Source organism: Lytechinus pictus, chromosome 11 (assembly GCF_037042905.1).
Source record: "Lytechinus pictus isolate F3 Inbred chromosome 11, Lp3.0, whole genome shotgun sequence".
Taxonomy (NCBI): Eukaryota; Metazoa; Echinodermata; class Echinoidea; order Temnopleuroida; family Toxopneustidae; genus Lytechinus; species Lytechinus pictus.
The window spans coordinates 16,452,641-16,477,589 of NC_087255.1; the positions used below are offsets into that span (position 1 = coordinate 16,452,641).

At 38.4% G+C, this 24,949-nt stretch overlaps 1 protein-coding gene across 2 annotated transcripts; it reads right to left on the reverse strand.

Annotated features, from left to right (window-relative positions):
* LOC129271865 (uncharacterized) lies at positions 1-24,616 on the reverse strand. Of its 2 annotated transcripts, none has more exons than XM_064106872.1 (20): positions 24,495-24,616; positions 21,412-21,556; positions 19,222-20,570; positions 18,454-18,769; positions 18,132-18,225; positions 15,734-15,970; positions 14,992-15,140; positions 13,603-13,726; positions 12,959-13,241; positions 12,179-12,329; positions 9,707-10,008; positions 7,979-8,137; positions 7,231-7,522; positions 6,597-6,655; positions 5,257-6,122; positions 4,559-4,732; positions 3,846-3,983; positions 3,122-3,256; positions 2,222-2,427; positions 1-1,746 (listed from the first exon to the last, which is right to left on the reverse strand). In XM_064106872.1, the coding sequence occupies exons 2-20, from the start codon at positions 21,547-21,549 to the stop codon at positions 1,561-1,563; spliced, it is 5,358 nt and encodes a 1,785-aa protein (XP_063962942.1). In that variant the 5' UTR covers positions 21,550-21,556; positions 24,495-24,616; the 3' UTR covers positions 1-1,560. The 2 variants fall into 2 exon arrangements, with proteins under 2 accessions (XP_063962942.1, XP_063962943.1); XM_064106873.1 differs by having other exon boundaries at positions 24,482-24,560.
* Positions 24,617-24,949: the final 333 nt, after the last annotated feature.

Genomic DNA, 24,949 nt, shown 5'->3' on the forward strand with positions numbered 1-24,949 from the left:
GGTCATTTTTGTTTGATTCATATATTGATTTTTTTTATCATCAATAAAAAATAAAGAAAGAAGATACATTTTTAATTAATGTATGTATTTTTTAACACATTAACTGGTATGGATTCCATTTTTTCAAGTTTTGATAAAATTGGTAAAACGAAAGGTAAGTGATGCATCAGTCAGTCAAGGCAAGCAACATTTTTCACTTGCATTCATTGATTTAGGCTATAAGATGGCTATTCAAAGTGGCTAAGAGAGGTGTCCTTGAGAGTAACCATGTTGGCCTTACTTTCAGAAGGAAGGTTGCAGGTCGGCCAGTCCTTCCTCGGTGGCACTGAGGTTAAAAGCAAGAACAAGCATTTAGGGACCTGAAAGATAGGCTTACATCACCTCCAGTCCAGTGAATACGGTGTTTTCACTGGAGGGCATCCACAGGGTGGTACGGGCCTCCAGCACATAAGTGAGGCTGGAGAATGCACAGAAAAACAGCAAGGTTGGAGGTGAATGAGAAGGCTTTGCAGGCATGACTAGTGATAATCAGTTCACCGACACCTTTGTGATACCTAAACTAGCAAATACTATTGGGTTGTCAAGCACAAGTAGAACTGAAACTGCTAAAAAGAGCTAGGGAAAAGGCAGTGGAGTCTCATTCAGACAGACGATGAGGTCAAGTTTGTCCACTGAGTAGCTCTCTGAAGTCTATTGCTTTCCAAGGAGGCCAAACAAACTCACACTCAGATCGATTGGGAAGACCTTACTTCACATTTGATTCTTTTGAATATTGTTAAAGAAAATACAGAGCTCAACCTTACAAGGTCATGTTTGATGGAGTATGAGATGTAGATACACAGATGAAAAAAAAGGTTTGATCGAAGAGGCAATTGGCAATTGGTCGTGAGCCCATACCTCGGAAGCGGCATCAATCGATCATGCACATGCCTGGTTCACATTCAATTTCAATTTGTTCCACCAGCAATTCGTGAACAAATTTTGATCGAAAAAAATATTTTAAACTCATCTGTGACTTTAGTCGTGGAAGAAATATCACTGCAACTGTGATATTTATTTTAGTATACATGGGGCTTATGCGACAAAATATACATGAGAAATTTGCTGCAATATCATACATACGTTGGGAGCTGTGATGCTATGTTTGAGAAAATTTGGGAAATTACGAGTTGGTGTGATAAAATGCATTGCTGGAACATTCTCAATTGCAACAGGGCTCATATAAACACTGTGAATTATCTCTTGCCTTTTCATAACTTATGAGTAAAAGAAAGGACTCATTGATGCATGAGAAAAAAAAAGGCAGTATGGAACTTGAGGAGTGTCCGCTTGCATTTTTCCAGTTTCCGGTGTACACAGGATCACAGATGCACTGAATTACCACTGTTCACTTGACAGCTTGAAACATCTCATCAATAGCATCCCAGTCATTATTGCTCATGATGCTACTGCCAGCTGATGCGATCTCTTCCAGTTCATGGACATCAATGGAAGCGGCATCAGAGCCCTTGTCACCGACATCGCTCATCTTGTACTGGGGTCTGTAATGGTTGGTATTGTTCACTTGACGGTTTGTATCATCTCATCAATAGCATCCCAGTCAATGTTGCTCATGATGCTACCGCTTCCAATCGATGCGATCTCTTCCAGTTCACGGACATCAACGGAGGCAGCGTAATCTCCATCATAGTCCTGCTCACCTAGGTCACTCATCTCGTACTGGGGCTCGGTAATCGTGGGTAGACCCTGACAAAATATAATAAATCAAAATCAATCTGTTCAGAAAGAATTATCAGAACATAGGTGTAGACTTTCTATAAAAAGTGCTACCAAACCACCACTACCATGGTGTCTATGGGCAATGCGTGTCTACTAAATACATCCCCCCTTTTTTTCATTCTTACTTCATAAACTACCTAAGTCACGATCATTTCGGAGCAAATAAATTTCCATGTAATAACTGGAGAAGAGACAAATAACTTCAATAAGGTCCCACATAGGGGGATGGACATACATATTAAATGTTTTAAATCGTTAAAAGCTGTGGTAATAGTATGCAGTGCTTAGAAACATTGTTTAAGCGTAAATGTTGCATATTAATATAATCATCATTATTTAAATGAAAATGCTAATGGCTTACAAAAGACACATCAACCCATTCACATATACATAAAAATTCCCGAAATTATTTTTGTTAATAAGAAAAAATGAAAACAATCACTTCATCAAAGTCATCATCTTCCTCCAACAATCTCCTCACGTCATCCGAGACACTCCATGGACTGAGCGCGCTCACATCAGACATCTCTTCCTCCCCCCTTCCTGCTTGTCGCGTACCCATCTCATATGGCTGGTGTCTCGGGGAGGGGCTTCGGAGGGGTGCTGCTTTACGGGTGTAATAGGTTCCTGTTGGTACTGGTCTTGTACCTGTAATAGAAAAATATGGTAAATGATTTAAAGTATATAGAAAATATTTAAGGGTAACAGTAAAAGAAGAATTGATGGTTTCCTCGGTTTTGATCCATGTTAACTCTGTGCCCGTTTGGTTTGACTAGAGTAACATACAGCGGATTGCCAAGTCACATTTTATTCACAAAATACACAGAGTGTGCTAAGTCAATTGTATATACATGTACGCACATACACAATAGTGATGTGTGCATCGCATTGCACAGTGTACACACAAAACTTTTCTTTTAATACAATTACCCAATCAAATGTTATGATTTGAGTTAGCACATGTAAAAAACAAAAATTCAGTTGCACCCTAAAATTAAAGTGGCACAGGTGGGATTATGTCCATGGCATGCAAAGAGTCAATAACAAAGAATCCCACTTTACGGAGTGAAGAACAAATTAACTGAAAGTTATTGAAGATAACTTTGAAATATACATTTCAGATTTTCTCAGACTCTTTTCAAAACAGAGAAGTATATTATCCAACAACAATTTGTGCCATGAATACATATGGTTTTAATAGCAGGAATCCTATTCAGAAACTTTTCACTTCGATCGTTCTTTGTAAAATAACATTATCCTTGACGGTCATAATAAATAAATAGGTACATAATTATTTTCCCCAATATTCGACAGCAGAGTTTAGCCACATGAGTATACTCACCATACACAGACTTGTGTTTAGTCGTCGGTGAAGCTTCAGCTGCGCTCTGTTTGAGTCTATCTACATAAGGCACAGGTTCATGAGCTCTGGGTTTAGCCTTCATACCAGGATTGATACGAGGACTCACTACGGGCTCTGTAAGGAAAAAAATGGACAAGAATAAAAGTGGTATTCTAAATTTTTAAATGGATGTGATGACTCGGGGAATAATTCATCTTCTACATTTGATTACCATTTCTGATCGTAAGAAAAAAAGCTTCCAATTATGTTCTGTACACTAAAAGACATTTTGTGTAGCAGTCATTAAAAAGTGGGCCAAACCGTGATGTGATACCAAGAAACTCATTATATACACATATTTTATCTATTCATTTATTACAAATCTTTATCCAGAGTAGATTGTTCAGTTCAATAAGAATATAAATTAAATTACAGAAATATAAACAATTAAAAGAGGGCAGTATTTATCAGAAGTAAACATCATAACACTAAATACATTTTATGATCTATTCAAAGCACAAACAATGGTTTCAAATATATAATAGGGGTTCCTCGGTAATTGAAATATATACATATGGGTGGATATGTCAAAATAAAAACACACACCTTCCTTTTCCAAAGTACTTTTAATTATTTAAACCATACAATAAGGAAAATAGAATACATATATCGAAATCATGAACCGCTGATATACAATTTAGAAGGGCTTCAGAGTATCACATACCTCTGCCCCTGAGAGTTCCTGAGTTGCTGAGTTGTGCCAACATGGCTGTGTACGGAGTAGAAGATCTTGGTCCTGGTTCAGGAGTGATTCCTCGTCTCTCGACCTGCTGACGTCTATTGGGTCCAATCGTCATGGTAGCTGAACAATGAGCAGAAAACAGAAAAAAGATGTAGGAGATATTCCATGAATATGTTCCTGTTAATCCTCAATCACTAATACAATGACCATGGCCCCCTTTTTCATAAACTTGTTCAAAGTGCTAGAATTCTATCAAATTTTACCCTCAGCCAATCCAAAAGCACCAATTTAGTAGCTTATAACAGTTGGTAGTAGCTTTGCAACTGAAAAAAATATTCACAAAATAGGGCTCCAGTGAACCAGATAACATTATTCATGTTGATGTACTGCACTAAAATTATAAAGGTTGCTTCCTAACAATGAATGACACACTTAGCAATAATACTGGGATATACCAATGGAATCTGTTCAATCTGTTAAACTTGGTAAGATGTAAATAAAATAAAATGATTGCATATCTTGGTCTGGAAAAGAAGCACCAACAGAGGAATTTACTTGACTTGTGGAAGGTTGCCTCAAATACGTCCTGCTGGCGAAGGTTACAAAATAAAGGAGGTAAATCAAATCATCTGACATTCTAACACTAAAGATTATTGTTGGTTCTTAAGAATGATTTCATGGATGCTTTAATATACCTGTGCCTGGTCTCTCCTGTTGACGTGGTTTCGGTTTGGGCCTCTGGACCAATCTGGTTGCCTGACCCCCTGTGCCTTGGGCGCCTCTCATCTCTGCCAGCCTCTCTGTGTATGTCTTGGGTGTCTTTGTGTACTGCTTTCTGTTCTTATTCCATCCTGGCAATCTTGTTGTACCTAAATCAACAACAATATATAATAAGGTGCTTTTATTCTCAATTTGCAAGTGAGCAAAACGAATGAGCCAATAACCAATTACTTCATCATTTATTAATTTTTTTTTTCTTAATTGGGAGTGAACGAAGGGTTTAATTGGCAAGAAAAAAATTTCAGGAAATTTGAAAAAATTATCAAATTGTGAAATCTGATACATTGATTTTACCCAATATAACATTTTCCCCTCTCTTTTCGGGGAGGGGGGGGGGGGGGTGGTTGGAGCCCCCTAAAATTCCCCACTAGTACACCAGTGATACACTGCTTTGTAACTGAAATAACTATTGTAGGCAACAAAACAACTAGCCAATGAAAAATTAACCATTTCATATTTTCACTGGAAATTAACAGAGAGAGATAGAGAGAAAGAGAGTGTGGAAAGTTGAACAGACATATTGACTAAAGTTAATTATGGAGTATAACTGCATATTTTTTTTTTTTTTGCATAAACATGATTTGAAGTACGATGTGGACCACTAATTATATACCATAGAGCCGTTGTTTTGACTTGACAGACGATGGAGCTCTGCTAGAGCTTACTTCAGCTTTCATCTCCTGCAGCATATCAGTATAGGTCTTTGGTTTCCTGGGAGTCCCTTCCCTCTTCCTTGTCACCTCCGGTCTTTGCACCCGTACAACCTCGGTGAACGACTTGGGTTTGTAGTACGTCCCAGCCGCAGACTCAAGTTCGTGATGGCTGCTTGCATGGTCACTGTCCTCGCTACGTGGTGTGACCAAGTCGGACATTTCTGCTAGAACCAGCTGCAGGTCTTCATCGCTTGATCGCCTGGGATCCGCAAACTGGACAGAGCGCTCCATGCTAGCCTGGAAAGATCTTCGAGGAGGTCTCCTGTCGGTGCTTCCCCTGAACGCAGGATGCTCATGTTGCCTATTCTCGGTCTGATCTCTCTCTTGGTGGTGGTCATAATCATCATGTCTGTTTCTTTCCCGAGCAGGACCTTGATAGGCCTCACTGTCAATAAACATGTAGGTTCCTTTGGGCAGTGTTCTTCCACCTTGCTGACCTCGTCCATCGTTCTTCGCCACATTGCTTCTATCGCCAAGAACCCGAGTGCCTGACATTCTGGAGTCAGCACCAGCCCTGGGTTGTGGTGTTGCGACAGTTCTCGTAGACGGTTGTGGAGTTGCGGCTGCTCTGGATGACGGCTGTCTGGCTGTTGGAGTAGCTGTACCTCGCACTGATGTCGCCTGCTTTCTCAGCTTGTCAGAGCGGTCTTTACACGGCGGTTCTATCAAGGGTCTGAGAGGAAGATTTGGTGTGTCCTCAAAAATCTCTGCCATCAGGTCCTTAGCCTGAGCTATTCTGTCCTCATGGTGATCATGAGACTTGATTCTGTCCAAAGAGAAATGAAATAAATGACCAGTCTTCATCTTTACAAAACACTGTGGAAATCACGATTTGTCTCTTTAATTTGCAAATAAGAAAGTACATTTTTCTCCTGATACATACAATTCTTAAATTCAATAAAGATGAGCTTATAAAAAAATTACTTCTGGCTATTGAAATACACGCTGCAATATCATAAATAATCACAGAGCCAAAGTCAAACAATTTGTTAAGCAGAAAATTTAAAGGCATACATGTACACAAGTATATAGAATGTAACACACTAAGATTTGGTCTGACTTTGATTTTTTACGAGATCCACATAGTATTAGTGTATTCCTTCATGCCTTTACCTTTTCTGCAAAATCATGGTGTGAAATGTGGGCTTACATTTTTTTCTTGCTTTAATCATATGTAAATTTAGCAATTAAAGACTATAGCAATAAGAAATGAAGCTTGATTTGAAAATATAAAACTTACTGCCTCTTTGTCTTCTTCTCGACCTCTGCCCTTTTGATTTCTATAGTTGATGTTGGAATCTAAATAGGAAAATACATGTCAACGATATTATTTCTTATTGGCAAATGTACTTTTTATGATCCAACAAGAGAAATCAAATCCCAATGAAAAAAAAAAAATTCATTGAACAACAGAAACACAAATACACGAAAAAAGAAGTACAGATTTGGATGAAGGCAAATTTGTAAGTGCACAAAAAGTTTGATACACCTGCTACACTCACTGTAAAAGATAATGCAATTTCACTTTAAGTAAATGTTTATGGGAAACATTTATGCTCTCAATAGTTCTTCCCTAAACATTGAGGACCTTCTCTTTAATGCTTCTCACAGAATTTCCGAATTAAAATGGACCCCTTGATGGCCCCACCCTCTGAGATTTTTTCTTTTTGAGGGGTACTTTTCAAAACTTTATGCCTATATCTGACAAACTGGATAAGCTTCAACATTGCAGCATATGGGATTTTCGAGTGCTCTTTTTAGTTGATTTCTCTGGCACTTTGGTAGCATTTCGGGGGGCAAAAATCACCCAGAGGCCCCATGCAACTTTCTCCTGCCCACCTCCTACCAGTCAATCCTGGATTAACCACGCTCACCTGCTTCAAGGAGTCCCCTTTGGGTCTGAACGGCCTATGCTCCCTCTCACTCTTCTCTCCCCTCTTCTTCTTATAATCCTCTATCTGCTGAACTCTCCTTCTCTCCATCCATTCCTTGATCTTCTGTCTCTCCTCAGCAGAGCGCCCCTCAGGCTTGGCAGCGAAGGGCCAGGGCTTGGTCCTCTCCTCGGGGGAAGAGGCCGACCGAGGGGAGAAGATCTGTCGGAGCTGTCTGTCCGTCAGACTGGTGAGGGGGATGTCAACCAAGTCTTCTTCGGTGAAGCTGTCATGCCTAGAAAAAAATTCAGTGAAAAGCATGGATGGTGAAATATTTTCACAAATGCTGTTTATAGTCAATATTGTCTTATCATTTAATTTCATTTTTTTAATTAAACCCAGAAGAAGGAAAAAATTACATGAGGAGTGATCACTACATACTGATATCATCTTTATATTTCAATCCCTCATTTTTTTATTGCATAGGAAGTGAAATGATGCCATGCAAGCCTTACTCATTTTCAAAAACACAATTAACACGTAGCCTACACACAACAAACACTTGATCACGTCTGAAGTCTGCCCAGGTTCTTATAGGATGAAATCCGCTATGAAGTCACCTGGCATCTTTCCCCCTATATTCCAAATAGTTTGGATATGATGAATGAGGATTAACAATGAAAAGATGCTTGCATGATTCCTGTGGGAAAAGACTTCACTCTGACTTTGCTACAGTCCCTTTATCGCTTACCGAGTCTGAACACGCTTCTTGGCAGCTCTCTTCTGCTGCTCGGTGAGTCCAAACTCATCAGCGTCCACGTCGTCCCCGGCGATGACCTCAGCGATGATGTCACTGACCCCACTGATGCCTGAGATTCCGAGGGTCAGGTTCCCCTCCGTCACCAACGTCCTGAAAAGAGACACACGCCACTCAAACTAGATGATATACAGAATTCATAACACACTATAACCAATGTTACATCTGACAAATGGAACGCCTCTGGCAGTCTCGCCTGCATTACGCAATTCGATATAGCAGCAGTGCTTCCTTTGAAAAACAGCTTATGAATAATTATTCACAGAAGAAAACACTAATATGATAATAAAATATTATGTCGATTGACCCAGAATGACCTTTGACCATGATCATGTGACCTAAAACATGTGCAAAACAATCATTCATACTTGATTACCCTTATGTCGATGTTTCATGAGCAAGTACCATAAACTTCCTAGGTTATAATGCCAATTCAACACATACTCCCAACACGGCCAGAGTTCAATGACCTTTAAATGACCTTTGATCTTGGCCATGTTCCTGAAAAACACACAGGGTATTCAGGGATACATTGCTGCTCTTTTATCCAAGTTTCATGAACTAAATCCATAGACTTTTAAAGTTATGATGACAATTCCACAAATACCCCTAACCAAAGTTTGCTGACCCTAAATGACCTTTGACCTTGATCATGTGACCTGAATCTAGCATAGGATGTTCAAGGATACTTGATTGCTCTTATGTCCAAGTTTCATGAACTAGATCCATAAAATTTCAAAGTTATGATGACAATTCCTCAAATACCCCCAATATGGCCAAAGTTCATTGACCCTAAGTGACCTTTGACCTTGGTCATGTGACCTGAAACTCAGGCATGATATTCAGGAATACATGGTTGCTCTTAAGTACAAGTTTCATGAACTAGATCCATAAACTTCTAAAGTTATGATGACAATCCCTCAAATAACCCCAACATGGCTAAAGTTTGTTGACTCTACATGTAAGTGACCTTAATCATGTGACGTGAAACTCAGGCAAGATATTCAGTGATACACTATTACCCTTATGTCTAAGTTTTATGAACTAGGTCCATATACTTTTTAAGTTATACTTTTGAAGTTATAGTCTCGCTCTGCTATGCAGGCGAGACAAAAATCAATGGCCCAGGGCCGGCCCGAGTCCGGTTGCAATCTTGACAAGAAATAAGGTCGGTTAGCTTCGCGAATGGACCTGTTCCGTAAGTGTGCCTGTTTACATCACTGCACATCCATTCCCCAAACTGGTCACAGAAATTTATGTCAATCCCGAAGTCGGTTTGAAATTCCCAACTACCCAAGTAGAAGAAGCAGAAGTAGTAGAATAGTAGTATTTTTTATTACTATCATTATGATCACCATGATCCTAATTATCATCATCATCCTTATCCCATCATCATCATTCTTATCCTCCTCCTCTTCCTCACCCTCATCATTCTCATCCTCCTCCTCCTCCTCATCATCACCATCATCATCATCATTGTCATCATCATCATCTTCACCATAACCATCGTCATCATCATCTTCATCATCATCATCACCATCATTATCATTATCATCATCACCATCATCATCATCATCATTATCATTATCATCATCACCATAACCATCATCATCATCAATATTATCATTACATCATCATCATCATCAATATCATCATCATTACCTTTCAATGTCTCCATGATCATCTTCCTCTTCATCCACCTCTCCATCTTCCTCCAGTTTCTCCACTTCAAACTTGACATCCTTCTTCTCATCTTCCTTCGTCTCTTCATCCTTCTTTCTCTCCTCTTCCTTCTCAGCATCCACATCAATGGGTAGATCATCCGTTGACAGTGGAGGTGTCTTCGGGCTTTCCACAACAGTCTTGGGTTGTTTGTAGTCTTTAAGGGAGTAGTCAGGTCTTGGTCTTGCGTCGCCCAGTTGCTGGGCCATGGCTTCAGACAGGTTTTCAACAGTATGAAGCAGCTGAAGAGAAAATGTAAGGGAAAAATATGTTAAAAATGAAAAATTTCATGACAAAAGACAATTGTATAACTGCTTTCACTTTAGGCATCTTATGGGGTGTTACAAGAAACTTACCATCAATTTGGTGGATTCACAAAATGGTGCGCCATCTATCGGGTGCAGCGAACAGGCCAAACTTGTAACTCCAGGGTCTACATCGCGTGCAGGCACAGCGCAAAGTGCTTGTGTATTTGAATGTGACTGTGATGCTTAAAGAATGAAAACCATACGGTAAGAATCCATCAAAAACAGTCTAAATTTCAAAGAAATATTAGGCAAAATTTCTCTCCCACCTCCTGGACCGTAGCAAACAGCATATCCAGTTGAGCCACGTCGGCCAGCACTGAATAATCGCATGCATGCATGCACTTTAGTACTAACGCGTGCAACAGATGTCGACTTTTTCCTATGAGGCATTGCGAATTTCGGCAACCGATAGATGGCGCACTGTATTGTGAATCCACCGAATTGCAAGTCAATTTTAGGTCCCAAAATCAATCATAAGTCTGGTGATTGATTGCAAATTTGCACTTGATTGCTGGCTTGCTTCTTGCAACAAAATGTCAAAATCAATTTTGGTGTAGTTACAATATAAGCATCAATCGTAAATTAGGAACAGAAGTGAAACTGAATTGATTGCAAATATTTTCTTGCAACTCCCCATAAGCAGAGCCAGGTCTTTCCCAGAGGAATCCCGCAAGCGTCTTTCCATCACCAATCCTCACATTGACACATTCAACACACACAAACCAATGGGGGATCCGGGAAGGTTGCTGTAAAAGACGCTTAGCGCCTTTGAATCCTGATATCAAGGCACAAAGTCAAGTCCAATATGTCCATTACAGAGCATACACATGATGAGGCATAACCTCAATGATGAATTCTTCCAAAATAGCTATGTCTCGTATCAGATGACAAATCTCATATTTGATGTCACAACTCATATCTCATGTCAAAGACTTCCAGAAAACTCATCTCCTTGGTGCATGGTATTTCTACTGAATCATGCAAATATCTCAAGGAAATTACAATGATCAATAGCATTTCAAAACTGCATGCAGATATTATAAGACTATTACTAATTCTAGTAATTCATTATTAGAAATTAGGATGAAATACAAAACAAGATGTGTATTCCCCGAAGAGTATTGCCTGTAATGTTGCACCTGTATCTATAGACAGTGCTTTTGAGGTGCATATAATTAAAAAGGCCTGGTACATACATACTTTAAAACACTTTGAACAAGCAAGAGATGCCACACCCTGTAAGCTTTCATTTTTATGACAATCACAATGGTAAAAATAAAATTTCTTTCAAGTACATAATTAGCAAATCCACACTGTTGACATTTCAGGTAATAGCACCTACATGTACATGTAGATGACCTTGCAAATGACATTGTATATTTACTTTATGGCCGATTTACAAGCATATAAGAGGTCTATAAACTGGTAAACAAATGTAAACATTTACCGTTTCCAAGCACTCTGATCATCGATTACAAACTATTATGACCGAGAGGCATATCAAATGCAGTACACAGAAGGTCACGTGACTACATTTAGGGTAACTTCTTACATCTATTTCGGAGATTTGCAGAAGCATGAAATACATGTAGTCATTTTGTGTCATATACATGTGATTTTCTCAATTCAAAGACATCTGTTGGGGTTTTGTCTTGTCTTCTTTTCATTCATTCATTCATCTATCCATCCATTCATTTATTCATTCATTTATTTATTCATTCATTTATTCATTCTTTACTGTAATATTTATTTCTATTTCTATTTATTTTTTAATTAAGGGAAAATTGAAAATGTTATAACTTTCTTATTTTACACATGTACATCCAATTTTGATAAAATAATCACTGTTTTTCTTGTTTGATTCTTTTTCCACTAATTAATAATAATCTAATGGTAGGTGTAGACTTGACCTTTAAGGCAACTATTTTTTGCCAAGCTTTGAAAATCATTTATTCCCCCCTTTTTTTCTGTTAAAATTCATGATCAAATAAAAATGTACTGTGATGTATAAACCATATTTGTCAAATAGGGAACAGCAACAGTTTAACACGAATTGGCAACTCTGCCGTATATCTTTAATGTGAAAACAGAAGAGAAACCTTACCAGTTTGGTGTTGTTGAAATCTCTCTGCATGGACTGAGAAACCTCATCAATAGCTCCCAATCGCTCATTCATGTTGGCTAACTGATTCTGGATACGATTCTTAGATTGGTTGCGAGAAGAACTGATCTCTGAGGCAAGCTTCATTCCTCTCCTAGAGTAAGGGAAAGGAAAACAGGGTCCTCAAAATTAGTATTAAAAGCAGAATGAAGGTAATTTCATAAAGGGACCTATTAAGAGAAACAAACATGTGAGAATTCAAGTTCTGTTAAGTTTATACCATAGCTAAAAATTCCATGGCAAAATGTCAGTCTTCATATGCACTAGCATTAAAAATATCACAAGAAATAGTTGCATCGAAACCAAACCCTTTTTTATCTAGGCTTTTGAACCCCCCTCTCCCTTTTCAGCCGTCCGTCCTGAAATGCCATAAATTTGATGCAGGCACTCAAATTGACCCAACCCATCTTTTAAATTGTAATATCCTCGAATCTTTAAATGAGAATAAACTGTTTCACACTTTTATCAGACCCTTCAAGCTCATATTTAACAGGTGTGAAAATAAGCTGCAATATCGTTTTTAACTTTATTATTTTTCCCATCATTATTATAATTTTTTCCCCATCATTCATATTTTCATAATAATCCATGTTAATTTATTTGATCCAAGATTTTTTTTTCAAAGAAATGGTGGATTGTGGATGACTTGTAGCTATGATTCAGGGGGAACTTCAAACAATTTCATTTCAAACAGATTTTTAATATCCTGGTATTTCCACTCACTCTGCTTTATCTAGCTTTGCCTCCAGCAGCTTCCTCGTCACTTCATCACCAATCCTCTTCCTCCTCTCTGCCCCATCCATCCCATCCCCATCATCCTCCAGGAGAGCTAGCCCATCAGCAGGGACCGCATCCCGGTGGAAAAGGGAATTATAGTGGAGCTCTGCTATGGTCGCCTGATCCTCCTCCTCCGTGCCATCGTCTTCTCTCCTTCTCTTGGATCCTTTCTCTCCGGATGATCTTCTGGTTGAGCCATCTTTCTCAGGGTATTGGTAGTCGTCATCCTCTGTGAGATGGGTGGAACCAATGGTGGCAAAGAGTGTATTGGAAGTGCGCATGTTAGAAACTGAAGACATTATCTGTATCATCTTCTTTGTCATTGGTTTCATAATCATCACCAAATCTATATCATCGTGATTTAAAATCATATTCCTAATCGTTTTTTTTACCATTATACTCACAATCGTATTCATCACCATCATCGTCAAAATCTTAATCTCTCACCCATCTTTCAGTATCATCTTCCTCATCTCTCACCATCAACATTCATCTTCAATGTCATCATCATTACCATCACCATCATCATCTCCACCACCACCACAATCATCACCACCATTACAACAACTATAACTCCCTTTTTATCTCACCTCTTCTCCGTCTCCCTTTGAAATCCTTGGAGTCCGGATGTTGAGGTATATCTCTGAATACATCATCAGCATTAATATCAGCAACATGAATGAAATCTCGCCCCGATGAGCCTGGTTGACCGGTCTACAAATAGAAGGAGAAATAATGTTTTCTATTTTATCAAGCAACATACTGGAGCATTGTGAATCAAAACATGAATGACTTTATATACATTTCTATATTACATTTGAGCTCTTGACCAAAAATCTACTCGGTGGAAGAGCCGTGGTGTAGTGGTTCCGACTCTCGCCTTGTAAACAGAGGGTCATCCAGCATCCTTTGGCAAGGCGTTAATCCACACTTTGCCACTCTCGACCCAGGTGCTAAATTGGTACCCGGTAGGATGCAAGAGTTATTGTATGTTTGAATTGACTTCGCCAGCGCCATTATGAGGCTGCGACGAATGCAAGGAATGCTCCCCAGGGAGTTGAAATTGTGCATTTTTCGTGCGGGATTGAAATGATCCAATGACTGGGGTAATAATATGCTGTAAAGCGCTTTGAGTCGTTAAGGGAAAAGCACTATAAAAAAAACTAGCTATTATTATCATTAGCATCACTCCTTTTATGTTCGCATATGTGGCCAGCATTTGAAATTTGTCTGTAAAACAGTTCTTCAGTTATTGCAAGAATAAGAGGTGCTGTGGCTCAGTGGATAAGTCTCTGGACTTTAAACCACAAGGTCTGGGGTTCAAAGCCCACCACAGCGCTAGCATCCGTTGGCAAGGAGTTCATCTACATTTGCCATTCTCCACCCAGGTGCAGTAAATGGGTACCCGGTAGGAAGGAATTCCTTGAGCGCTCGAGCGTCCATTCACGGTAGCCGAGGTAATAATATGCAGCGCTTAGAAACACTTGTATTAAGTGCTATATTAATGTTGCATATTATTATTATTAATGAGAATGGGACAGAAAGACAAAAGGACAACCCGAAAACATTATTCCTCCAGCAGAGGCATACATTTAAGACTAGAAAAGAATCATAAACAAGTCTATTTGATTAAAGTTACAGAATGTACAGATAGTAAATTCAGTTATACACTGACTAAAGCATAGAAACAGCTTGCATCTGCGCATTTCCAAATAAAATAATCCATCAATTAGTACGCCTGACCTCCATTCATACTTACATCCCAAACTGCTCAAACCATGATGATCTAAGATCATTACAACTATGAACTAGAAAATAGAGACAAATAATAAAGGTAGTTCCATAGAACAAAGGTTGCACGTACCTTATGGAACTGACTACCTGCTTAAATAGAGTACACAAATATTTTCCCTGCACTTGTTGAAATGAAAGTTTATAATGGTTATATTTTTTTTAATTAATAGGACTAAATTCCTTACATCAGGTCCTGTTGCACTGGATGTCTGCTCTTCTCCTGATCTGAATCTTAGTCCAAAGAAGATATCCGGTGCAATGATGTTACCAGCTTTGTTAAGACCTGTCGCAACTTGGGTGTATTGTTCTTCTACTTCTTCAATGGTGGGCTTAGCTATGTTAAAGCAATAGTACATTAAAAATTGTCACCACGTTATACATGTATATTAGCAACAGTATTGAGTTTCCTTGTATGATGTACTACACAATCTTTTTCCAACAACTCAGTATCAATCAGGCTTGCTCAGAATTATCATTAATTGAAGCAACATAGGATCACTATTTTCACAAATTCATGGGGCACATGCAATTCCAAATTGAAGCAATCATCAATAAGTAGGTCAATAACCACGAACCACAACTTTGCCTGAAATGTCCTTCATACACATGTATAAAAAGGAGTTATTTGAGATGAAGACAAAGTATCTAAGAGTCATATTCTTCCTTTGTAGTGAGTGCCAAAAAATGTCTAAAACAAAATCTGGAAATTACAGTAGTAATATACATGTACATGTATATCGCTGATGACAATCTTCTCATGATAACTGGTCAAGAAAAACCTATTATTGCATGGGTTATCATGAAAGATACAAAGCTAAGAATTGCTGCATGCATAACATCAACAAGAATGTGTAGAATAATGTTACAAGTTGATTGCATTTTTTTAATTAAAAAAAAGTCTCAAGACACAGATCCTATATGAAGTACCTTCTTGTGATCGATCAGTCCTCCTTCTGGCAAGTCTTTCCTGTATGATATCCAAGCTTTCTCTGCCTTCCGTCGATGTGCCTGTTTCCCTCACATCCTTCACCTGTGTCTCAGCCTCTCTTGTTGTGACCACAGGAGGGGGTTGTTGAAGCTTCATGACAGTCTCGTAGTGGATCTGGGCAGAGGTTGGCAATAGAGGGCGGGCATCAGGGTCACTAAGTGCTTCATCATACGTTCCTAAAAAGACGAACAAAGATATTCCAATTTATTTTTTAAACAGGCCGATATCTAACATCTCACATATGATATATGTATCTATAATACTCAGCCCTGTAACGATGGAGTAAACATCTTGTGGTATAGAGAGAGCATGTGGCAAGCTCTATAGACCAAACCCAAACATCTAAAATGTCTGTTCAGAGTAAAATTCTTTGGGGAAGCATCTCCAGAGCCCCCCCCCCAAAAAAAAAAAATATATATATATATATGTACATGTATTATTGTCTGAAAACACTTTGGACACTCTGGAATAATCTATGGAACTATTAAAGAACATAGTGGGTACCCAATTTCATTTGAGAATGTATGCTGATTAAGAGAGAACCATATGCATAAACTACATGTACAGAGCTGCCAAGTTGTATTTTACATTTTCAGTATTCTTATCCCCCAAAATCAGTATTTTGACAAAAAAAATCAGTATTTTTACCGTGTGAGATAAATATTTTGTATTTTTCCCCAAAAAGTGTATTTCATAATAAAATGCTTGGCGCACTCGCCCATCACTGCGCTCAAGCTGCATGCAAGCTAAAATGCGCACTGCTCTTGCAGATGAAAAAAAAAACCATTGAAACTTGTGTACCGTAAGTAACGGTGTATTAACCGCACCCGTGTATTAACCGCACCCCCAACTTTGGACTAAAAAAAAAAAAAAAAAAAAAAAATCCTTCTCACATTTACATGCATATTTGAGGTACGAAGAAACAAAAACTAAGTTAAAGATTTCAAAGTATTCAAAGAGATTACCGGTATGCGGAAATCTGCTGTTCTTGATCAATTCATCTACAAATGTTAGCAAGAAAGAAAGGTCCCGACAATATTGGCCACTTACACACTCAGTCACAGTGTACATGCACACACACAGCACTGCCGTTCTTGTACATGTAGTGCATTGCAAACTTCGATACGGTACCACTACCAGTACATCTTATCAAATTGAGAACTGTGTCTTTCACATTTCTTGCATCACAACCTCACAATCACTTTCAGAATTTGTCTAGCATTCGATGGCTTAGCATAAATTTTGGATACAGGATTACAGGAAGGTTCAAGAAACAAAGAAATTTGCATTTTTCCCGCTTGTTTTGCGGCTTCGTGCCGTCTCTCTCATACGTGGTGCACACTGATCTCTCCATCAGTAGTGGTAGTGCACGGTGTACATGGTATCTTATGAAAAGCAAACAGGAAAGAAAAAAATAAGCTGGCGCGAAACGGGACATTGAGGGGTTAAAATGAATAGCGACAGCTTAAGTCGCACTAAAACCACAATACAACGCAAGCTAGCTCTCGGCTCGCGCTCTTGCTCAGCTGTGACAAATTATTACCGAGAATGCTTGGCGTCTCTTTGAACTTAGCCAGGGAACTTCACTGCTTTGAATTGAGAATAAAGTCGAAATTAGTGTCATGAAGGTGGGTGCATTTGTTATGGACACTATTTGATTAAGATCGTAATAATCGCTTCCCATTACCCGCGGCTCATACCCCTCTAAACGACATTGCCCTGGGCGGCTACGCCCGGCCACTCGATGTGTTGTGAACTGGCAGACTTCTTACATGTTCGGGAGGGGTTACACGGGCGGGCTCAGACCCGTCACCGTGGATAAACCGCACCCCCGACTTTTGCTTATATCCCGCCGAGAAAAAGGTGCGGTTAATACACCGTTACTTACGGTATATCTCACCCTGGTTTTTACAAAATGATTGAAAAAAAAACAAGTTACCTGAAATTACATTGATCTAATAACCATATTTGTGTACGTTTTATAAAAATAGAGACATATAGAGATGATTTTTCTCAATAAATTACGATTTTGAAAAAAAAACAAAAAAAAAACGTCTAAAACGTACTGGTTGGCAGGTCTGCATGTACCATAGGTTGTGTTGCCCAAGAGTAACCCAGATTTTGGTAACAGTTTCATATTTTTTGGAGGGGCACCTGTGCAGAGTCCGAAATTCTAAATGTTGTTGACTCTATGAAGTCCTTGTAAGTGCCATGTTGTACCATATATATGGCAAATATATCTGCTACATATAAACTACATTTTGTACATATATATATATTTGTCTTTACATGAATAATATTGGAGACATGGGATATCCTTGAGGAATGAAACCCTACCTGGTTTTATGGCATAGCCAGCTCCTACAGCAGATACTTGGGTCTCTACATCATGTGTGGTCAGTTTAGGTCTTTCCTTGACATCAGTCTCCATCTAGGAAAAAAAAATGGAAGAAAATTTTAGAAATTAATTGTAGTATGGAATAACTTACCACCAAAAAATTTACAAAACTTAAATAACAATAACATTGTTAGGTGAAACAGCTTTCAGTTAATCCATCAGAATCTGCATGTATATCATTGCTTCTTGGTAGTCAATAGAAACATATTCAGTACATGAATGCATTAAGACTTTCTTTAAGAATGGAGAGGGTTTACAAACCTTGTTGTTTGATCCCACTTGCATAACCTTCTCTTCTGCCTCTTTCTGCCTGGAGGGCTCCGTCTCATCTTCTTTTGGTATCACCATAACAACCCTTCCTCTCGGAGATGGTATGGGAGGCACCCTCTCCATCACCTCCTCCTCATCAGACGAAACTTCCTTCAAAATCATATCATTAACCTTTGAAGACTTCCTGCCTTTCTGGAAGTGTTTGGGTTGGGTATTTGATTTCCTGATTTTTGCATTCTTTTGTCCTGGTTCGAGGTCCATCCTGGAATCATTTTCTTTGCTTTCCAATCTCTCTCTTCTTCTCTGTCTGTGATCATTAAAAAGGTTTTAACAAACAATTTGATTAATAACAGTGGATGGTATTCCCATTTAATGAAACCCAGTTTTATCTCTGGTTGAAAAAATTAGACTACACTCTTCTTTTTAACATTCATGATTTAAGACAATGATTTATTGAAATACACTGTTTACTCCTCAATTTTTTTTTCTCATTTCATAACAAAATCTAATTTTGGGACAACTTTCCACAACAGGATTAAAGTCATTTTAACTTGATGAATAACTTTACAACTGTCACCCCATAAAGGCCACAAGAATACTATGCATTAACTTTGTACATGACTAAAATTTAAACTCATCAACATTTTCATATTTGTTATGGTGAGACAAATTGCCCAATTTATATCAACAAAAGGGCATTCTCATGTAAACTTATCATACGCTACAATTATGAATGGAAGAATAGATATTGAATGTTACCTAGAGGTTGTGGCAAGCACATCTGTAGTTTGTTCTGGCTCCAGATGCAAGAGTTGCATTTGTCCCCCATTTTGCTTCCTAAATTCCTCCTCCCTTGCCAGCTCTTGCCTCCTTTTCTCCTGTTGGTAAGCAAGGATCTCCTCTGGAGAAACAATTGGAAGCTTTGGCTGGAGAGGCCTTTTAAAGTTCGCTTGCAGTAGATGTTGCGGCTCGGGGTTTTTAAGATGCAGGAGCGGGAGGTTGATTCTAGTTCTTTCTGTTTGGGAAGGTTTTGATGGCACTTGACTTCGCACAGGAGCATGTTGCATCGACTGTGGTGCAGCCATGGTAGGTTTGGCACTGTCAATTCTCAAAAGTGGGATATCAATCTTCCCTTGTAGAGGGTACACTGAATATGCCCCTTCTGCCGGTCGATTCCCCCATGCTTCACGTGGAGTATGCCCAGGTGGGCCATGATGACCAATCGCGTATGGAGGAGCATGTGTCTGGTCACCTTGGTGCATCATCTTAGGCTGATTCATTTGTGAGTAGGGGACATTGGAATGTTGAGGGACAGGAAATTTGTAATCTGTTTCTGGGGGTATCCTCAGCAGAGGCATCCCACTAATCACCTTCTGCGGTATTCCTTGAAGGGCATAGTTCGGTGGGCCACGCGGTGTACGATTATCAAAAGTAAAAGATTGCTTGTACTGAGGGGGTTCGACTCGACCCCTCCTTGGTGGTGAGGAAGCAACTGTCCTTTCTGGTAACACTTTCAAAAGAACTATGTCCTTTCTGTCATGACTGGGACCTCTCGCACTGTCCCGTTCCCTGGTGGGTATCAAGTCATACTCACTCCCCCCTACCATGCCCACAGCACCCTGCTCACCCCTACCATCGTCTTTTGGAATGGTTAGAAGTGGAAATCCTGTCATCATTCCTGGAATGCTTCTTGCAGACATTGGAGGTCTTCCTTTGTGATGGTAACTGGGTTCTCTAGAGCTAGCCAGGTCCTCAAGCTTCAAAGGAGGAACTCCATTAGTTCCTTTACTCGCCTGGGCAGCAGAATCAGCGAAAGTTTCAACCTGAACTTCACCATCAGGAGTGCGTGAACCTTTGTCTCTAGAACTATCCTCTCCAACACTGTGACTTTTCTTTGTTTCTGTTACATATGAAGGGCCTGCTATTGATTGTTGTTCAGCCTGGTCTGGTAAATCTTGATCAGTTTTGTTCTGATGGCCCTCATTTCCGTTTGAGGACATGGAACCATTTGTGCAAGCATGATGCTGTCCATCAGTCGTTTGCTCTAGATTGTTCAGTATTAATGTTCCTGCTGTGTCGAGCATACTCATCATGGATTGGTGTTGTGCCTTTGAAGGGAATAAACAAAGATGTACATGTAGGATTATACCATCACAGAATTGGACCAGACATTAGTGTTTTATCAAATGTTTCACTACAGTAAAAACTATTCAAATCAAGTTTTTAAAGTAACATCAACTAACCCTCACCCTATATATTGTAGGCATGGTTAATGGCCATTAAATTACTCAAAGTGGATTGGTATTAAAGAGCATTCACTCCCTCTGTTCTGATTCTGGATAGCGTATTATCAAAAACTTGGGTATGAACAATGATAAAAATTACTGTAAATAAATTTGAAAGAATAAAGAAGGGTCAACTGATACGCATTCCACCCAACTTTCTTTCCTGACACCACCTGCAAAAGAAAAAGCATAGAATTCCTTACATATATCACAAATGTATAAATTATGTTCAAATTAACTTTCAAAATAAGATAAATAGCAGAAGGGAGTGTGTAGATATTTAATGAAAGTTATTTAGTCTCTGTATGCCTCAAAGAAATCTGGGTGGGTTATTCTACACATAACATGAATAAATCATCCTCACTCACATTAGCAAGATCATCCCTCAAAACATTCTTCAATTACCAAGAGAAAGAGGTATTTTTATGCATGACCTTTGACCTCAACAACACCCCCCCCATACCAAAATTATATATATTCAATAAAAATGATCAAATCAATGTCACTATACATGTACATATACTTCGACCATGTTTGAAATTGATACGTCAAATCAATGGTTCTTGTTATCACAAGAAAAAAGACGGACAGACAATCCCCAGAAAAACCATAGGTGGTTCTGGAGGCAATGTCATTGTCAATGTCTTCATTACCAACCACTCACCTCCATAATCCTTTTGACTTCAGATCTAACTAGCTTCTTGATATCTCCATTTTTCCCTTTCCCTCTTCCAGCAGTAGTTGCCTTAGCCTCAGACTGCATGTCTGACAGTGACATCCGACTCCTCTCATCTTCTTGCATTGCATTCCTGAAAGACAAAAAAAACAAAAAAACAATCAAATTACAGCTTCCTCTAAACTAAGCTAAAGGATTCAGAATCATGCATGATATTCCGAGTGCACTTTATTAGTTATCTAATTTTGCAAATTGATATTCAGAAAATCATTACAAGTTTAATATATTTTGAAATAAAGCATCTTATTTCAGTTTGCCTGGGCATTAAATGTCCAAGTATTTCGCAAGGATTTCATTATGTAGACTCTTTGCATTTGCTACGCGATATTTGGGGAAGCTGCTCACATATGACGTCAAAAATCAAGTATAGATTTTCTCATGAAATTCATACATTTAATTTTTCTAAGTATGTCTTGGGAATATCAGAAGTAGAACCGATTTTAACTGAAACGATTTGTGTAATTTAAAAGAAATTCATGTTTGCATGTAACTTTACTTTCATTCAATTTCAGGTTGTCGTCCGCCCCCCCCCCTTCACCAGTTGAATTGACTTTTTATTAAAAATTCATGAAGTTTGAACATACATTGGGTGATTTCAAGTAGGCCTATGGTGTTGACCTTTGTTTTGATGTTGGTGTGTTACTGGGCAAGTCCAAGAATTTGCGCGCGTTACGTATGGGACATTTCAGAGGCTTTAATGACCTGAAAAATAGTGTTAAATGACTTTGATTAAATTGAATACCCTCATGATGGTAGACATCTAGGAGAAGAATAATCATGCAAAAAATTGTGTCATATGGCCTTGACCTTGACTTTTTAGAGAGAAAAGATGTGCCGTTACGTATGGGACGCAGAAAAAAGACAATTTTTATAACCTTTTTTTCAAGTTGAGAATTCTCTGAAAGTATTTCATTTGACAGCTTGTAACTTAGTGTGATAGAAGTCACTACACTCTAGTATATCTATGGCAAGTTTCATGTCATAAGCCCAAACCCTCTAATTACAGACTCTAATTAAACAAATTAATGACATGACATTTTGTCCTCATAGAGAACGTACATAATTTTCCCCATAATTTCAAAAATCCAAATAATAAAAAATATGGAAATAACAAGAGTTTTTTTCTTTTAAAATGTTCTATTGAGACATATTTGATATGACTGAAAAGAAAATTAGCCATTTCAACAATTTTTTTTCTTGTTTTTCATGGTTTCATGTATTTCTATTGTTTTTTATTTTTTTCATATTGTTCCATTTTCACAGTTTTTTCACTTTTGATTGTTTTCATCAATCAGTATTCATAACAAATTAGTCTTTAAACACTAAAGAAAAGTTAAATAATCACTTTTTAGAGCACTCTTGAAATTGGTTTTTCTCCATTCACTTTGTACACAAATCTCCCCATTGACATTGTGTGTAAATGTCCCATACGTAACATATTGTCCCATACGTAACAATTTTTAAATTAAGTTTTAATTAAAAAGTAATCTTTATTTTTGAAACTTTTTGTGGTATATATAACAATTTCCTACTTAATGAATTAGAACTTCCCAGAGATACAACAATACAAGTATTGTATTATGAGAAATAACTTAAAAAAACATCCTCAAAATGTTACGTATGGGACATTCCATCCTTGGACAAGACCTAATTTGCATATTTAATTAGATGACACCACTTTTTTCCCCATTGTTATGGGGTCCATGTCCCACCTATGACTAAATCTTACAAGTTTTGTTTTGATTTTCTATGAGTTTTTATAATTGTCCCATACGTAACGCCCATTTTACCAATTATGCAAATTAGGTGCCCCAAATTAGCATAAATATGTATATTATCAAATTTTTCTTTATGAAATTTTAAAATTCAACATTTGGGCTTTCTTACCCCACCAAAGATAACTTCTTAAATTAAAGATGAAATTTTGCCTTCTAGGCCTAGGGTGACCTTTTCTTGGACTTGCCCTACTTAGGTCAATTTTTACACGATTAAACACCAAACGTAAAATGAAGATGGTCCCGAAAAGTCACTCGTTGTTGAGATGTCCTGGATCGGTTTTACAAACTCTGAATAAGTTTTGGAGCTAGGGGAAGCAATCCAAATTTCAACACCAACACAACCCTCAAGTGATGTTTGTGCAGGCTCCACTCCACTTCTCAACCGCTACACCTACCCGAACATCAAGGTCCAAAACTCGGTCTGATACTCCAAGTGGCAAAGGTGGGAAAAAATGCATATTTATTGTAAAAATCCTACAGCCTACAGGCTACACCGAAACTAGCTTAAACAGAATAAGAAGTTTAATTTCTTACTTTTCATCCTAATTTCACTGAATATCCATCCTCCGGTTAGCCTCAAAATTGGTGATTTAGTCTTAGAGCCAACATCGAGTTCGACGTACAGACGTAAAAAATAATTCCCTGCCGATTTCAAAACATCGCACGCGCATTGTTTTTAAATCGGCAGCGAATTATTTATACGTGTGAGGAACTCGATGTTGGCTCTAAATCACCAATTTCGAGGCTAACTGGAGGATGGATATGGAGTGAAATTGGGATGAAAAATAAGAAATTAAGCTTCTTAATGAGTTAATCTTATAAATCTTAATGAAAATTTAACTGGCTAGTTTCGGTGGTAGCCTGTACTACTGACACTGTAGGCCCTATTTTTAATTTTACAATACGGTATGCATTTTTTGCCACTCAGAATATCAGAGCGAATTTTGGACCTTGATGTTCCGGAAGGTGTAGCGTAGTATAGCAGTAGTGAAGTGAAGTGGAGCCTGCACGAACATCACTTGAGGTACACCAACACCAAGGCCAACACCTGGCTTGAATTTTGAAATCACCCACTAACTTCGGCAAACACTACATAAATCATAACAGATGGGACCAAACAGGAATGCCGCATTCTCAATCACAGACACGGTCTCGGGATCACATTCTACACAATAACGCAACAAACTATTGAGATGCAATTTATCAACTGATAGTGATACCTCAACAACTTACTGTTGGTTACTCTACAAAGCTTATCAAAATATAGTTCATTCGGAAATTTTAGGCACTTTTTTCTCCGTGACAAGTCAAACTGAACTGTTCGTTGTTTACGTCGGTTGTCAAATATGTTATACTGTTCTAAACTCGAGAGGGCGTGTATGATCGAAGCTCATTATTGCAAAATTACATTGTTTTCACGAACCGCCCCAAATTCACTCTAAAAAAAATATTGGGCAAAAAATGCTCCATGAGGGTAATTATCATTATGTGTCCAACCAACATTGGGCATTTCTTTGGGGGCATTTTTTATTGATCCAGTGTGATTAAAATTTTGCCCATTCTAAAGTAATTGCTGCTTATTTTTCAACCTTATAGTTATACTGGAAGGCAATACGCTTCCCGCATTCAGTGGGTATTTAATACTACCCAAAATAATTGGTTGGACACATAATCACCCTCGTGCTGGT

Bases quoted from the DNA above. Each gene is read 5' to 3' on its own strand.
- LOC129271865 (XM_064106872.1), bottom strand. From the start codon at position 21,549: ATGCAAGAAGATGAGAGGAGTCGGATGTCACTGTCAGACATGCAGTCT. The intron at 8,138-9,706 runs GTAATGATGATG...GTCTCTTTTCAG, and splicing joins GATCATGGAGACATTGAAAG to GACGTTGGTGACGGAGGGGA. The intron at 3,984-4,558 runs GTATATTAAAGC...CTCATTGTTCAG, and splicing joins ACAGGAGAGACCAGGCACAG to CTACCATGACGATTGGACCC.